This window comes from Branchiostoma belcheri, unplaced genomic scaffold, assembly GCF_001625305.1.
Source record: "Branchiostoma belcheri isolate BF01 breed outbred unplaced genomic scaffold, Haploidv18h27 scaffold202, whole genome shotgun sequence".
Taxonomy (NCBI): domain Eukaryota; kingdom Metazoa; phylum Chordata; class Leptocardii; order Amphioxiformes; family Branchiostomatidae; genus Branchiostoma; species Branchiostoma belcheri.
The window spans coordinates 124,947-140,946 of NW_017803514.1; the positions used below are offsets into that span (position 1 = coordinate 124,947).

The 16,000-nt window shown below is 40.3% G+C and overlaps 1 protein-coding gene across 1 annotated transcript in view; it reads right to left on the bottom strand.

Moving 5' to 3' along the window:
• Positions 1-1,802: 1,802 nt before the first annotated feature.
• Positions 1,803-16,000, bottom strand: part of LOC109469416 — a gene marked incomplete at its 3' end in the record, with an annotated part of 24,561 nt that continues 10,363 nt past the window's right edge. The window contains exons 2-5 of the mRNA XM_019767918.1: positions 11,019-11,117; positions 5,678-5,770; positions 3,993-4,085; positions 1,803-1,837 (exon numbers count right to left, since the gene is read on the bottom strand). Coding sequence (XP_019623477.1) covers positions 1,803-1,837; positions 3,993-4,085; positions 5,678-5,770; positions 11,019-11,117 — 320 coding nt within the window. The remainder of the gene's footprint in view (positions 1,838-3,992; positions 4,086-5,677; positions 5,771-11,018; positions 11,118-16,000) is intronic.

The window sequence follows — 16,000 nt, forward strand, 5'->3', positions numbered from 1 at the left end:
ATTTTATGGTCTCTACAGCTCTGACCTTCCTTGCTCATGGTCCATGTCGTGTGGGTTCGCCTCCTGTACGGCTTTACGACCTCATTAAGTATTATTACTAGTTTTTAATCATTTTCGTGGCAAACAAACAAAAGACAATATTTGGTATTTAGGACACAGTGTAAGAACTCAGCATCCGTTCATATAACTAGAAATCGTTTTACCTGCTCCAGAGCCGTTCGTCGCGTTTGGTATATTCGCAGCGGCGTCCGCAAGTGACCTCCTTTCAGTCTGGTCTCGCTGCTCGAGTGTGGCGTCTAATGGAGAATTAGAAAATAAGCATAGTTATTATATACTAATGTAAGCACCATTGCAAGGTATCTGTAAGATACTTTTTACTGTCAAAATACCGACCCATATCTATTTTGCCAGTATTTTCAAGAGTTCCACGAGAACTTCTTGCCCAAACGGGACCACTTGGTCTTGTTAACGTTGTATGTGATTGTGTCATCGGTTTCTGAAACATAAGACAATATTTTGGTTTTTAGATTACACGACTGGTCACTATCTGGAACAAGCTAAGTCCTGATCTTCGTATGTAAAACTGGTACACAAAAAACCCAATTGTCCAATATTTTGGCATTTAAGCGATCTCTTGTGAGAGCTACATTCAGTAGATTTTATGGTCACTACAGTTCTGACCTTCCTTGCCCATGGTCCATGTCGTGTGGGTGCGCCTCCTGCACGGCTTTGCGACCTCATTAAGTATTATTACTAGTTTTTAATCATTGTCATTTTTGTACATAATGTATAATGTTTCATGGCATTCTATTGTACAGTATTTAATGTTTAATGCACGATATTGTAGGAATTTGTAGTTCATGTTAATGTGATTCAATATTGTAATCTGTTTTGTATCTAATATTGTAACTGTATATTGTAGTGTTTGGGAGGACAACTTGTAAAGGTGTCAATGCACCTGTTTTGTTCTCCCTTCCATTTGTATATTTCTACTTGTGGTAAACTCAAATAAACAAATAAACATGAGACAATATTTTGGTATTTAGGACACAGTGTAAGAACTCAGCATCCGTTCATATAACTAGAAATCGCTTTACCTGCTCTGGAGGCGTACATCGCGTTTGGTATATTCGCGGCGGCGTCCGCAAGTGACCTCCAATCGGTCTGGTCTTGCTGCTCGAGTGTGACGTCTGATGGAGAATTAGACAATAAGCATTATTGTTATATACGAATGTAAGCTACATTGCAAGTTATCTGTAAGATACTGTTTATTGTCAAAATACCGACCCCTATTTATTTTACCAGTCTTTTCAAGAATTCCACGAGAACTTCTTGCACCAGCGGGACCACTTGGTCGTGTTAACGTTGTAAGTGATTGTGTCATTGGTTTCTGTTTGACTAAACAAGTATCTATTGAAACCACGACTGGTCACTATCTGGAACAAGCTGAGTCCTGATCTTCGTATGTAAAACTGGTACACAAAACACCCTAATTAAGTATTATTACTAGTTTTTCATCATAATATATTTAATATATATTATGTAATATTTACATAATATTGTAGTGTTTGGGAGAACAACTTGTAAAGGTGTCAATACACCTGTTTCGTCTTCCCTTCAATTTGTTTCTTAGTACTCATGGTAAACTCAAATGAATAAATAAAGAAACATAAGACAATATTTTGGTATTTAGGATACAGTGTAAGAACTCAGCATCCGTTCATATAAGTAGAAATCGCTTCACCTGGTATGGACGCGTACATCGCGTTTGGTATATTCGCGGCGGCGTCCGCAAGGGACCTCCAGTCAGCCTGGTCTTGCTGCTCGGGTGTGGCGTCTGGTGGAGAATTAGAAAATAAGCATTGCTATCATATTTGAATGTAAGCACCATTGCAAGTTATCTGTAAGATACTGTTTACTGTCAAATTACCGACCCATATGTGTATTTTACCAGTCTTTTCAAAAGTTCCACGAGAACTTCTTGCACCAGCGGGACCACTTGGTCTTGTTAACGTTGCAAGTGATTGTGTCATTGGTTTCTGTTCGACAAAAAAATGTGTTTATTGAAACCACGACTGGTCACTATCTGGTACAAGCTGAGTCCTGATCTCATGGTCCATGTCGTGTGGGTGCGCCTCCTGTAAATGATTGTGTCATTGTTTCTGTTCGACCATACAATTATATTTATATATGTTTATTTAAACCACGACTGGTCACATTCTGGAAGAAGCTAAGTCCTGATCTTCGTATGTAACACCGGTACACAAAACACCCAATTGTCCAATATTTGGGCATTCAAGAGGTCTCTTGTAAAAGCTACATTCAGTAGATTTTATGGTCACTACAGTTCTGACCTCATTAAGTATTATTACTAGTTTTAATCATTGCCATTTTCGTGGCAAAGAAACAAACAAACAAAAGACAATATTTGTTATTTAGGACACATTGTAAGAACTCAGCATCCGTTCATATAAGTAGAAATCGCTTTACCTGCTCCGGAGACGTACATCGGCTTTGGCATACATGTAGTCGCGGCGGCGTCCGCAAGTGGCCTCCTTTCAGTCTGGTCTTGCTGCTCGGGTTTGGCGTCTGATGGAGAATTAGAAAATAAGCATTATTATTATATACTAATGTAAGCACCATTGCAACGTATCTGTAAGATACTGTTTACTGTCAAATTACCGACCCATATGTATTTTGAAATTCTTTTCAAAAGTTCCACGAGAACTTCTTGCCCAAAAACATAAGACAATATTTTGGTATTTAGATAACACGACTGGTCACTATCTGGAAGAAGCTAAGTCCTGATCTTCGTATGTAACACTGGTACACAAGCCACCCAATTGTCCAACATTTTGGCATTTAAGCCATCTCTTGTAATAGCTACATTCAGTAGATCTTATGGTCTCTACAGCTCTGACCTTCCTTGCTCATGGTCCATGTCGTGTGGGTGCGCCTCCTGTACGGCTTTACGACCTCATAAGTATTATTACTAGTTTTTAATCATTTTCGTGGCAAACAAACAAAAGACAATATTTGGTATTTAGGACACAGAGTAAGAACTCAGCATCCGTTCATATAACTAGAAATCGTTTTACCTGATCCAGAGCCGTTCGTCGAGTTTGGTATATTCGCAGCGGCGTCCGCAAGGGACCTCCTTTCAGTCTGGTCTTGCTGCTCGAGTGTGGCGTCTGATGGAGAATTAGACAATAAGCATTATTATTATATACGAATGTAAGCACGATTGCAAGTTAGCTGTAAGATACTGTTTACTGTCAAAATACCGACCCATATCTATTTTGCCAGTATTTTCAAGAGTTCCACGAGAACTTCTTGCCCAAACGGGACCACTTGGTCTTGTTAACGTTGTATGTGATTGTGTCATCGGTTTCTGAAACATAAGACAATATTTTGGTTTTTAGATTACACGACTGGTCACTATCTGGAACAAGCTAAGTCCTGATGTTCGTATGTAAAACTGGTACACAAAAAACCCAATTGTCCAATATTTTGGCATTTAAGCGATCTCTTGTGAGAGCTACATTCAGTAGATTTTATGGTCACTACAGTTCTGACCTTCCTTGCCCATGGTCCATGTCGTGTGGGTTCGCCTCCTGTACGGCTTTGCGACCTCATTAAGTATTATTACTAGTTTTTAATCATTGTCATTTTTGTACATAATGTATAATGTTTCATGGCATTCTATTGTACAGTATTTAATGTTTAATGCACGATATTGTAGGAATTTGTAGTTCATGTTAATGTGATTCAATATTGTAATCTATTTTGTATCTAATATTGTAACTATATATTGTAGTGTTTGGGAGGACAACTTGTAAAGGTGTCAATGCACCTGTTTTGTTCTCCCTTCCATTTGTATATTTCTACTTGTGGTAAACTCAAATAAACAAATAAACATGAGACAATATTTTGGTATTTAGGACACAGTGTAAGAATTCTGCATCCGTTCATATAACTAGAAATCGCTTTACCTGCTCCGGAGGCGTACATCGGGTTTGGTATATTCGCGACGGCGTCCGCAAGGGACCTCCAATCAGTCTGGTCTTGCTGCTCAAGTGTGGCGTCTGATGGAGAATTAGACAATAAGCATTATTGTTATATACAAATGTAAGCACCATTGCAACTTATCTGTAAGATACTGTTTACTATCAAAATACCGCCCCATATGTATTTTACAAAGGATGGCAGGACCAAATAGTGACTGACACTGGATGGCCCCTCAAGGTCGCAGAACAGAAGGCTAAGGAACGTGCTAACTGGAGGGAGAAAGTGAAGAGGTGCAAGGGGCCAGTTCTGGCCTAGGCATTTAGGTAAGCAGGTAGGCATGTATTTTACTAGACTTTTCAAAAGTTCCACGAGAACTTCTTGCCCAAACGGGACAACTTGGTCTTGTTGACGTTGTATGTGATTGTGTCATCGGTTTCTGAAACAATATTTTGGTATTTAGATAACACGACTGGTCACTATCTGGAAGAAGCTAAGTCCTGATCTTCGTATGCAACACTGGTACACAAGCCACCCAATTGTCCAATGTTTGGGCATTCAACAGATTCAGTAGATTTTATGGTCACTACAGTTCTGACCTTCCTTGCTCATGGTCCATGTCGTGTGGGTGCGCCTCCGACTTTACGACCTCATTAAGTATTATTACTAGTTTTTAATCATTGCCATTTTCGTGGCAAACAAACGAAAGATGATATTTTGGTATTTAGGACACAGAGTAAGAACTCAGCATCCGTTCATATAACTAGAAATCGTTTTACCTGCTCCGGGACCGTTCGTCGCGTTTGGTATATTCGCAGTGGCGTCCGCAAGTGGCCTCCGTTCAGTCTGGTCTTGCTGCTCGGGTTTGGCGTCTGATGGAGAATTAAAAAATAAGCATTGTTATTATATATGAATGTAAGCACCATTACTAGTTATCTGTAAGATACTGTTTACTGTCAAAATACCGACCCATATCTATTTTACTAGTCTTTTCAAAAGTTCCACGAGAACTTCTTGCCCAAACGGGACAACTTGGTCTTGTTAACGTTGTATGTGATTGTGTCATCGGTTTCTGAAACATAAGACAATATTTTGGTTTTTAGATTACACGACTGGTCACTATCTGGAACAAGCTAAGTTCTGATCTTCGTATGTAAAACTGGTACACAAAAAACCCAATCGTCCAATATTTTGGCATTTAAGCGATCTCTTGTGAGAGCTACATTCAGTAGATTTTATGGTCACTACAGTTCTGACCTTCCTTGCTCATGGTCCATGTCGTGTGGGTTCGCCTCCTGTACGGCTTTGCGACCTCATTAGTATTATTACTAGTTTTTAATAATTGTCATTTTTGTACATAATGTATAATGTTTCATGACATTGTATTGTACAGTATTTAATGTTTAATGCACGATATAGTAGGAATTTGTAGTTCATGTTAATGTGATTCAATATTGTAATCTGTTTTGTATCTAATATTGTAACTGTATATTGTAGTGTTTGGGAGGACAGCTTGTAAAGGTGTCAATGCACCTGTTTTGTTCTCCCTTCCATTTGTATATTTCTACTTGTGGTAAACTCAAATAAACAAATAAACATGAGACAATATTTTGGTATTTAGGACACAGTGTAAGAACTCAGCATCCGTTCATATCACTAGAAATCGCTTTACCTGCTCCGGAGGCGTACATCGCGTTTGGTATAGTCGCGGCGGCGTCCGCAACTGACATCAAATAAGTCTGGTTTTGCTGCTCGAGTGTGGCGTCTGATGGAGAATTAGAAAATAAGCATTGTCATTATATAGGAATGTAAGCACCATTGCAGGTTATCTGTAAGATACATTTTACTGTCAAATTACCGACTCATATCTATTTTGCCAGTCTTTTCAAAAGTTCCACGAGAACTTCTTGCACCAGCGGGACCACTTGGTCTTGTTAACGTTGTAAGTGATTGTGTCACTGGTTTCTGTTTGACCAAACAAGTATATTTAAATGTGTTTATTGAAACCACGACTGGTCACTATCTGGAACAAGCTAAGTCCTGATCTTCGTATGTAAAACTGGTACACAGGTCACCCGATTATCCAACATTTTGGCATTTAAGTGATCTCTTGTAAGAGCTACATACATGAATGTAAGCACCATTACAAGTTATCTGTAAGATACTGTTTACTGTCAAAATACCGACCCATATCTATTTTACTAGTCTTTTCAAAAGTTCCACGAGAACTTCTTGCCCAAACGGGACAACTTGGTCTTGTTAACGTTGTATGTGATTGTGTCATCGGTTTCTGAAACATAAGACAATATTTTGGTATTTAGATTACACGACTGGTCACTATCTGGAACAAGCTAAGTCCTGATCTTCGTATGTAACACTGGTACACAAGCCACCCAATTGTCCAACATTTTGGCATCTAAGCCATCTCTTGTAAGAGCTACATTCAGTAGATTTTATGATCACCACAGTTCTGACCTTCCTTGCCCATGGTCCATGTCGTGTGGGTGCGCCTCCTGTACGGCTTTGCGACCTCATTAGTATTATTACTAGTTTTTAATCATTGTCATTTTTGTACATAATGTATAATGTTTCATGACATTGTATTGTACAGTATTCAATGTTTAATGCACGATATTGTAGGAATTTGTAGTTCATGTTAATGTGATTCAATATTGTAATCTATTTTGTATCTAATATTGTAACTATATATTGTAGTGTTTGGGAGGACAACTTGTAAAGGTGTCAATGCACCTGTTTTGTTCTCCCTTCCATTTGTATATTTCTACTTGTGGTAAACTCAAATAAACAAATAAGCATTGTTTTGCCAGTCTTTTCAAAAGTTCCACGAGAACTTCTTGCACCAGCGGGACCACTTGGTCTTGTTAATGTTGTGTTTGTGTCACTGGTTTCTGTTTGACCAAACAAGTATATTTAAATGTGTTTATTGAAACCACGACTGGTCACTATCTGGAACAAGCTAAGTCCTGATCTTCGTATGTAAAACCGGTACACAGGTCACCCGATTGTCCAACATTTTGGCATTTAAGTGATCTCTTGTAAGAGCTACATTCAGTAGATTTTATGGTCATTACAGTTCTGACCTTCCTTGCTCATGGCCCATGTCGTGTGGGTGCGCCTCCTGTACGGCTTTACGACTTCATTAAGTATAATTACTAGTTTGTAATCATTGCCATGTTAAATGTATGATATTGTAGGAGTTTGTATTTCATGGTAGTGTAGTTAGATATTGTAATCTGTTTTGTATTCAATATCGTAACTGTATTTATATTGCAGTGTTTAGGAGGAGGTCAAGCAGAGAAACTGCTGTGCCTAATGGATAACCACGGGTTATCCCAAACAGTGCAAAAAAGAACCAACCAGAAATGGTAACCTTTTGGATCTGGTTTTGGTTAATAACCCCAGCATAATTGAAAAGACCACAGTAGTCCCGGGAATAAGTGATCACGACATGATTCTGGTGGATGTTAACTTGGTACCGAAACAAAACAGGAAACCCAAGAGAAAAGTTTACATTCGCACAAAAGCCGATGAACCAGCCACCAAGAAAGATCTCACGGACTATGCCAATAACTTTGACAAAAGAACAGAGGACATGTCAGTATCAGAGAAGTGGGCAGACTTCAAAGGCAAGATGGAACATACTATGAACAGGCCCATCCCAAGCAAAATGACTTCAAGCAGATACAACTTGCCCTGGTTTAATAGAAATCTAAGGCGACATTGTCGTGAGAAGCAACGCCTTTATAACAAAGACTGGAAGACTGGAACAAATATATGACAATGACAATGAACTTTATTGCATGTTCACGCCCTACACGGGCCAAATGCACTTAAGTTCAATAACTTGGTAATAAGAATAGAAGGAGCAATTGTTACATTCGTGTGCTATTTCTCTATCTACAGGATCTACCTACAGGATCTCTTCTCTCTTTTTGAAACATGTATGAATAAATTTACACAGTTTTTCAATCATATCATAGCGCTTGGATGTCATAATATGTTTGAACAATTCAATTTTCCGGAAGTATGCAAATTTCTTTTCTAACTGTAAGGAGCTAATAAAGGATTTCCGGATGTCATTGTATACCGCACATTCTAAAACAAAGTGTGCTTCATCCTCTCTACAGTTATAGTTACATAGAGTGCAGATTCTGCTGTCTGCGGGAGTCTGGTTGTACCTACCGATTTCGATCTGTAATTGGTGATCACTAATCCTTAATTTTGTCATTGCTCGGCGATGACTGAAGTTTTGTACATCTAAATATTGTTCTTTTTCATACGTAAGCTGAAACAAAATATTGTTTTGTTAGTTCTTAACTTATTTCCTTGTTTTCCATTTTTGCTGCATTTGGAGTTTGTTTCTGAGTAGAAATATTGAAGATAATTGTCTTTTAGTCTTTGTTTTAATTCAGATTGAGCAGATGATGTGTTTCTGTCTTTTTGTAGTACAAGGTAGGCAAAACCTGACTCCTCGAGTATTCTAGTAATATTTGACATCCAGCATGGTATTTTACACCGGTGCAAGTCTTGCTGCACTAACAGAGCTTCATACAATAAGTTCTCTTTCGGTAATCTTTTATAATACGAATAAATTCTTGTATATACTTCTATCCATAGCGGGAATCTTCCTAGTTCTGCTCTTGAGCCGATATTGCTAGCATTTTTTCTTACACCAAGGATTGACTTGCAGGATTTTAAATGTATTTGTTCTATTGGGCAGTTGTCGTTTAGACCAATCTTGCCCCATACTTCTTCACCGTACGTTAATATGGGGACAATACAAGCATCGAATAATTTACAGTAGACTGACATTGATGCATTACTGTCACCTAGACTTGATTTTATGCTGAAGAGGGCTCGTATAAGGCCTTTTTTTGTAAAGTTTTCATTGCAGTGCTGAAGTTACCGCCAGTTGTAAATATAATTCCTAAGTAACTGTAGGAGGATACAATTTCAATATTTTGGTTTCCTACGTAAAATTTAAAGTTTGGAAGCAACTGCGCCTTTTTGTTGAAAATCATTATTTTTGTTTTGTTTATATTAATTGATAATTTCCATTTTTTGCAGTACTGGTTTAGATTGTTTATTGATTTTTGTAGGCCACGTTCGCTTGTCGATAACAGCACAAGGTCGTCTGCGTAGAAAAGGCTAGATAATTTGTTTGTGTTCAATATGGGGGCATCAAAATTTTCGGAATCTGTAGTTAGTTGGTTGGCTAAATCACTCATATATAAGTTAAATAGAGAAGGGCTTAAGACACAGCCTTGTCTTACTCCAATTTCTACTGGGAAACTCTCGCTGAGACCTTTACTCGTCTTGACGCTAGCTGTGGATTGGTTATATAGGTTTTTTAAAACGTCGAAAAATCTTCCTGATATACCTGCTGATAAGAGTTTGAAAAGTAGACCCTCGTGCCAGATAGAGTCAAATGCCTTTGATAAATCTACAAAGCAGGCAAAGAGCTTTTTTCCTGGTTGGGTATGTTTAGAGATTAGGGTCTTTAAAAGAAAGATATTGTCAGAGGTTCTGTAATGTTTACGGAATCCTGTCTGGTTTGTTATAAGAGAGTTATAAAGGGAGTTCAAACATAAAACAAGCACACCCGAAATATGTGGCAGACATACTGGGAGAAGCTATATAGTTGACAAACCCAAAACATTTTGGTCGTACAATCGACAAAGGAACATAAATTTCCCCCAATGGTTATTTGAATTGTGCCTTTTGTCCCAGAATGTGGCTATGCACTCGTGGAAAACAGCGTTTTAGTGCATATTTTCAAACAGAACAAGGGCGAGGCAATAAAAATCATTGCCAAAGCGACGACTGAATGATATATATTATTTCATGTGGTGGAGCTAGCAATCTACATCACAATTATAAGAGAAACAGATTTCCCTATCTTATAAAGACATGCATGTAGTGAAATTTACAGGATGGATGGAGGAGGTGTGGGGCAATATTCCAAATACACGTATAGGAGGAATCAGTCGTTCTTCCCCAGCAATATAGATTTTATGATGACATACTTACTTACTTTACTTTGGTCGAGTTCCCGCTCGAACCAAACTTAAAACTATCCTCCACTTCACTCTATCCTCCACTAGAGACTGTATTTTACGTCTGATCTGAAGTTGTTACTCCTAGGACTTGTTTGACCTTTTGTGGGTCCCCAAAGGACAGATAATTTCTTTTCTCTGTGCTATCTGTTTGAATAAACCCACCCCCACTAGCCTAAATGTTCTTGGGGAGGGAAAGTCAGATTCCTGATCAAGTGGTTTTAGACCAAAGACAGCTGTGCTCTCTGTCCATGGACCATGGTGTGGGGAGAAGACGGATGACCAGTAATTAACCATGCCAGGCAGCTGAATGGGTAGCACGTGGGCACAGGGTGTAAGTTACCTGCTTGATCCAAAAACCACATGGCCGAAGGTTACCTCAGAACCAATTCCCTGGGGAATGCATTCGTGCAATTTTTGAAATTCTTTCAAAGCGATCGTAGTACTTGCACAAATGCCTCCGCCCCAAAGGCGTCGCCAAAAATTACAAAGAAATGCTACGTACAGAACAGTGCGTTTTGGCTGCGAACACGTTAAAGCTTCGGTCAAATACTTAATGCATGGGCAAAAAAAATCTGGTACCACTTATCGGCCCATCCTTACATCTGCCAAAACTTTTCTGGACCATTCCAATTTGCCTCATAATTGTAGGGGTGCATTTGAAATATTACATTGACCGCGAAAACAGCAACGGCAAAAATACACATTCGTGCATCAACACGGGCATGCCCGCAGACGGCGTATAAAGTTGCATGCCCATTACACAAAGGGAACCCTGTGTTCTAGCTGCGAAACACGAAAAAACGGCTGTTCACAACACTCCGTCCGGAGGTCCAGACGGAGTAATAAACAAACATAAGACATTATTTTGGTATTAATATGTAGGACGAAGTGTGAGAATTCTGTACCAGTTCCTATAACTAGAAATCGCTTTACCTGCTCCGGAGACGTACATCGGGTTTGGCAAACATGTAGTCGCACCGGCGTTCGCAAGTGGTCTCCTTTCAGTCTGGCCTTGCTGCTGGGGTGTGGCGTCTGGTGGACAAAATAAGCATTATTATTATTATAATATACGAAAGTAAGCATCATTGCAAGTTAGCTGTAAGGTAAACTTAAAATTTCCATCAGGCCAACTGAATGAAATCAATAGTGCATCTAGTCACCCCTTCCAACAAACAGCTTTGAGCAACAAGAATGGATCTGTGCGACCCTGAATTTTATGATTGCAAAATAATTGTTGCACGAGAAAACCAAGCAAGACCAGGCAAAGGTCGGAAGAGGGGGTGGCCAACTTGAGACACAATTTGTATGTGTGGCATCCATTATATAATTAAAACCCTTTATGGCTGAAAATTGCTAAAATATTGAGAGGGCTACCCTGATAATTCTGGTAGAATGCGACCCGCCGGGCCGCTTCGTCACGTCCATCTCACTTGTTTTTCTAACCATGCATATGGCTGTTCATAGTTCATCATACCTATCACACATAAACATTCTGAGCCAATCTGGCTGCCCCCATCCTCCGACCTCTGCCTGGTTTTCTTATGAGAAAAGACACCAACACAAACAAAACTGTCAATGAAATTTCTGGAGCTATCTGTCAAATATTGGGTCGCTAATGCCCCTGTAACATTGTCGACGAGCTTCGGCCGTATTTGTCGATCGCCGAAAGATCGGCCGATTTTGAGATCGACCGACGATCGCGCGTATTTTTGGCTTGAAAATCGTCGCTGTCACATTGTGCGAGGCTCGGGCGATGGCTTGGGGATACATCTATGATAATGAAGTCCCTATGACATGGCAAGCAGATGAAGCAAGGCCATTGTATCCACCTAAAATGAATAGTTTGGCCAATTTTTATGTTTGACCTGTCGTAATATTTTTTAGCAAAGTAATGGAGCGGACTGGCAGAATAAAATAGAAAATAAGCAGGAATTCTGTGAAATATCCAACTCAAATACTACCACAAGAGCCACAAATTGGCACTACCGTCTGGTTAACATAAATACCCCCTTTTTAACCAAACAAGAGTCGGCCGAAGCTCGCTCGACACCCGGGCGCATGCGGCTCGAGTTACGGTGGACGATCTATCGATGCTCGCACGATCTCTAGACCATTCAACCAAAATGTACAACAACATAATGATTATCATCATATCAAAATCTTTTTTTCTACACGTGTACGTGTACCTGAAAAAAGCTAATAAGATATATTATTCTAAAACTTTGCCTCCATACTTCTGTCTAAAATAGTATGAATCTTCCAGTAAACAAGAGTGTTAGCCATTCAATGGCATCAGAAATATCTCTCTATCACATGACGTTCTTGTGGGCACCCTAAGAAACAAGTCAACCTCATTCCAGAATGAACAAGTGTAAAAGTCAATTTATAATTACAATCCTCTAAAATAAGACCACACACCTCCTGAAGGAACAAGAGTAAAGGATTTCAATCAGTTCGGTTCAAAATCTATTCAGCGACCATCGCCCGATTTTCGAAGACGAAAGGGGGCTGCCGGGTCCCGCCGCCAAGCGGGTCGGCATGGGCGCTCCTGGCTCTCCGCCTGCGCTGCTGCCTGCCGTGAGCCAGCGAGCGATTGACGAGAGAGCGACCGCCGGAGCGCCACCTTGTCGAGGCGTCGGGAAGAGAGAAGGGTCGGAGCGGGACGCCACGGGCACGAGACCCGCTCCTTGCCACCGTGTCAGAGACGACCACACGACGAGGTGCGTCGGCTTTGATTTCGGTAATGATCCTTCCGCAGGTTCACCTACGGAAACCTTGTTACGACTTTTACTTCCTCTAAATGGTCAAGTTTGATCGGCTTCTCGGCGCTCCTCCAGACCGTTGCCGGCCCGAGAGGGGCCGATCGACTGACCTCACTAAACCATTCAATCGGTAGTAGCGACGGGCGGTGTGTACAAAGGGCAGGGACGTAATCAACGCGCGCTGATGACACGCATCTACTGGGAATTCCTCGTTCATGGGAGATAATTGCAATCCCCGATCCCTAGCACGAAGGCGGTTCAGCAGGTTACCCGCACCTTTCGGCGAAGGCGAAAGACTCGCTGATGCCTTCATTGTAGCGCGCGTGCGGCCCCGGACATCTAAGGGCATCACAGACCTGTTATTGCTCCATCTCGTCCGGCTTACTGCCGGCTGTCCCTCTGAGAAGTTGCGGCCGATCGCGCGGGATCGCCGAACTAGTTAGCATGCCAGAGTCTCGTTCGTTATCGGGATTAGCCAGACAAATCGCTCCACCAACTAAGAACGGCCATGCACCACCACCCACAGAATCAAGAAAGAGCTCTCAATCTGTCAATCCTTACTGTGTCCGGGCCGGGTGAGTTTCCCCGTGTTGAGTCAAATTAAGCCGCAGGCTCCACTCCTGGTGGTGCCCTTCCGTCAATTCCTTTAAGTTCCAGTTTTGCAACCATACTTCCCCCGGAACCCGAAAACTCAGGTTTCCCGGGAGCTGCCCATCGGGTCATCGAAGTAACGCCGGCGGATCGCTGGTTGGCATCGTTTATGGTTGTGACTATGGCGGTATCTGATCGCCTTCGCGCCCACAACTTTCGTTCTTGATCAATGAAAACATTCTTGGCAAATGCTTTCGCAGTGGTTCGTCTTGCGGCGATCCAAGAATTTCACTTCTCCCGCCGCAATACGAATGCCCCCGTCCGTCCCTCTTGATCATTACCTCACGTTCCAAAGACCAACTAAATAGAACCGAGGTCCTATTCCATTATTCCATGCACCACAATTCAGGCGCCAGGCCTGCTTTGAACACTCTAATTCTAAATTTTACACTCTAATTACTGAGGCGATCAGCTCATCGATGTGCTCAAGTGACGACGAAACATGAACTCTTACTGACTATTGAACTCGTGTAAGTGATTAATTTGTTCCTCATGACAACTAATATATCATTTATGTCACTTAATGTCAGGGGATTACGAGGTACACAAAAGAGACGAAGTCTATATTGCTGGTTTGAAAAACAAAAAGCTGATGTTTTCCTTTTACAGGAGACATATTTTACAGATGATAAAATTAATATCTTTGAATTAGATTGGAATGGCCCCCAGTTCCACGACTTTGGTGGACAACACAGTAAGGGTGTGTCTATACTTTGCAAGAAAAACATAAAGTTGGACGTTATGGAGGTAATAAAGGGGCAGGATGGTAGAAGATTAATGATTAAATGTAAAGACTTCACTCTCTTGAATGTGTACGCTCCTTCCGAGCGGGGAGAACAAGTATCGTTTCTCACTACGCTAAAAGACTGGATAGTGGTAAACAATGTGGATAATCTTGTCGCAGGTGGTGATTTTAATATGATTAACGATCTGGTCTTAGACAGGTCCAGCAAGAGACAAACCCAATTTACTGCACCTGAAAAAGCACTTAGCAGCTTTAAAAAAATGTTAAGCCTCGTAGACATATGGCGGGAAACACATCCCCATGTACGACAGTACACCTGGAGGAGACAAAATCCAGACCCTGTTTCTAGCAGATTGGATTTTTGGCTTATCCACAGATCGCTAGCTGCGCATGTAGCAAAATGCGATATAAGATTTTCTATTAAAACAGATCACCTTGCAATCTTTTTGAAACTACATTTCGAAAATGCTTCTAGGGGACCTGGATTTTGGCGCCTAAACACTTCACATCTCAGTGATGAGAAATATGTTAAAGGAGTTAAGTCTACAATACAAACTGTTGTTAGTGATTGTAATTACCTTGATGTATCCAAACAACTAGTTTGGGAAACTTGTAAGAAGAAGGTTAAGGAGTTCTCTGACTCCTATTCCAGGGCTAAAGCCTTTAAAGTGGATACAACACTTGAAAAGTTAGAAAAGAGACTTCAAGAACTAGAGAGTAAGTTAGATGATAAACTTGAAGACATTGTTCTAAACGAATACACTCAAATAAAGCTAAAATTGGAAAATATATATGAATATAAAGCAAAAAGGAGCACAAATTAGAGCTAGGGCAAAGTGGACAGAGAAGGGAGAAAAGTCTAACAAATTTTTCTTGAATCTTGAAAATACTCGCTCAAAACAAAATACCATTACTAAATTAAAGGATGGAAATGAAGAAGAGACAAATCCGTTTAAAATTATAGACTTGGAAGTAAACTTTTACAAAAACCTGTATTGTTCTAAGAACCCTGTTACTGATGAACAGATTGATACTTTTCTTGAGTCTGTTGAGGTACCCTCTCTCACAGATGAGAAATGCTACTGTTAGATGAACCTATAACTAAAAATGAATGTTTCGCAGCATTGAAAGCGATGAACCAAAACAAAGCGCCTGGAATTGATGGCCTTCCTACCGAATTTTATCTGAAATTCTGGGATGAAGTAGGAGACTTGGTCTTCGAATCCCTGTGTGAAGCAATTGAAAGCAAATACCTTTCTGTGTCCCAGAAGAGAGCTTTGTTAAAACTTATTCACAAAAAGGGGGATAAGACTAACTTATCCAACTGGAGACCAATTAGTTTGTTGAACACTGACTACAAGATACTAGCTGTGGTATTAGCAAGACGAATGCAGAGTTTCTTACCGAAACTAATTTCAGAAGATCAGACGGCTTATATTAAGTCAAGGTTTATAGGACAAAATGTTAGATTGATACAAGATGTTATTTATTATTCTAATTTTTACAACCTACCTGCAGCAATCGTCTGGCTTGATTTTAAAAAGGCATTCGATTCAGTTAACTGGAATTTTATGTCTAGAACGTTAAATAAGTTTGGTTTTGGACCTACTTTCACTTCAATAGTTAGAACAATGTATACTGATATTGAAAGTTGTATCGTCAATGCAGGTTGGAAGTCTGCCTACTTTAAATTACAACGAGGAATCAGACAGGGATGTCCCTTATCTGCCTTATTATTCAACCTTGTAGTTGAAATT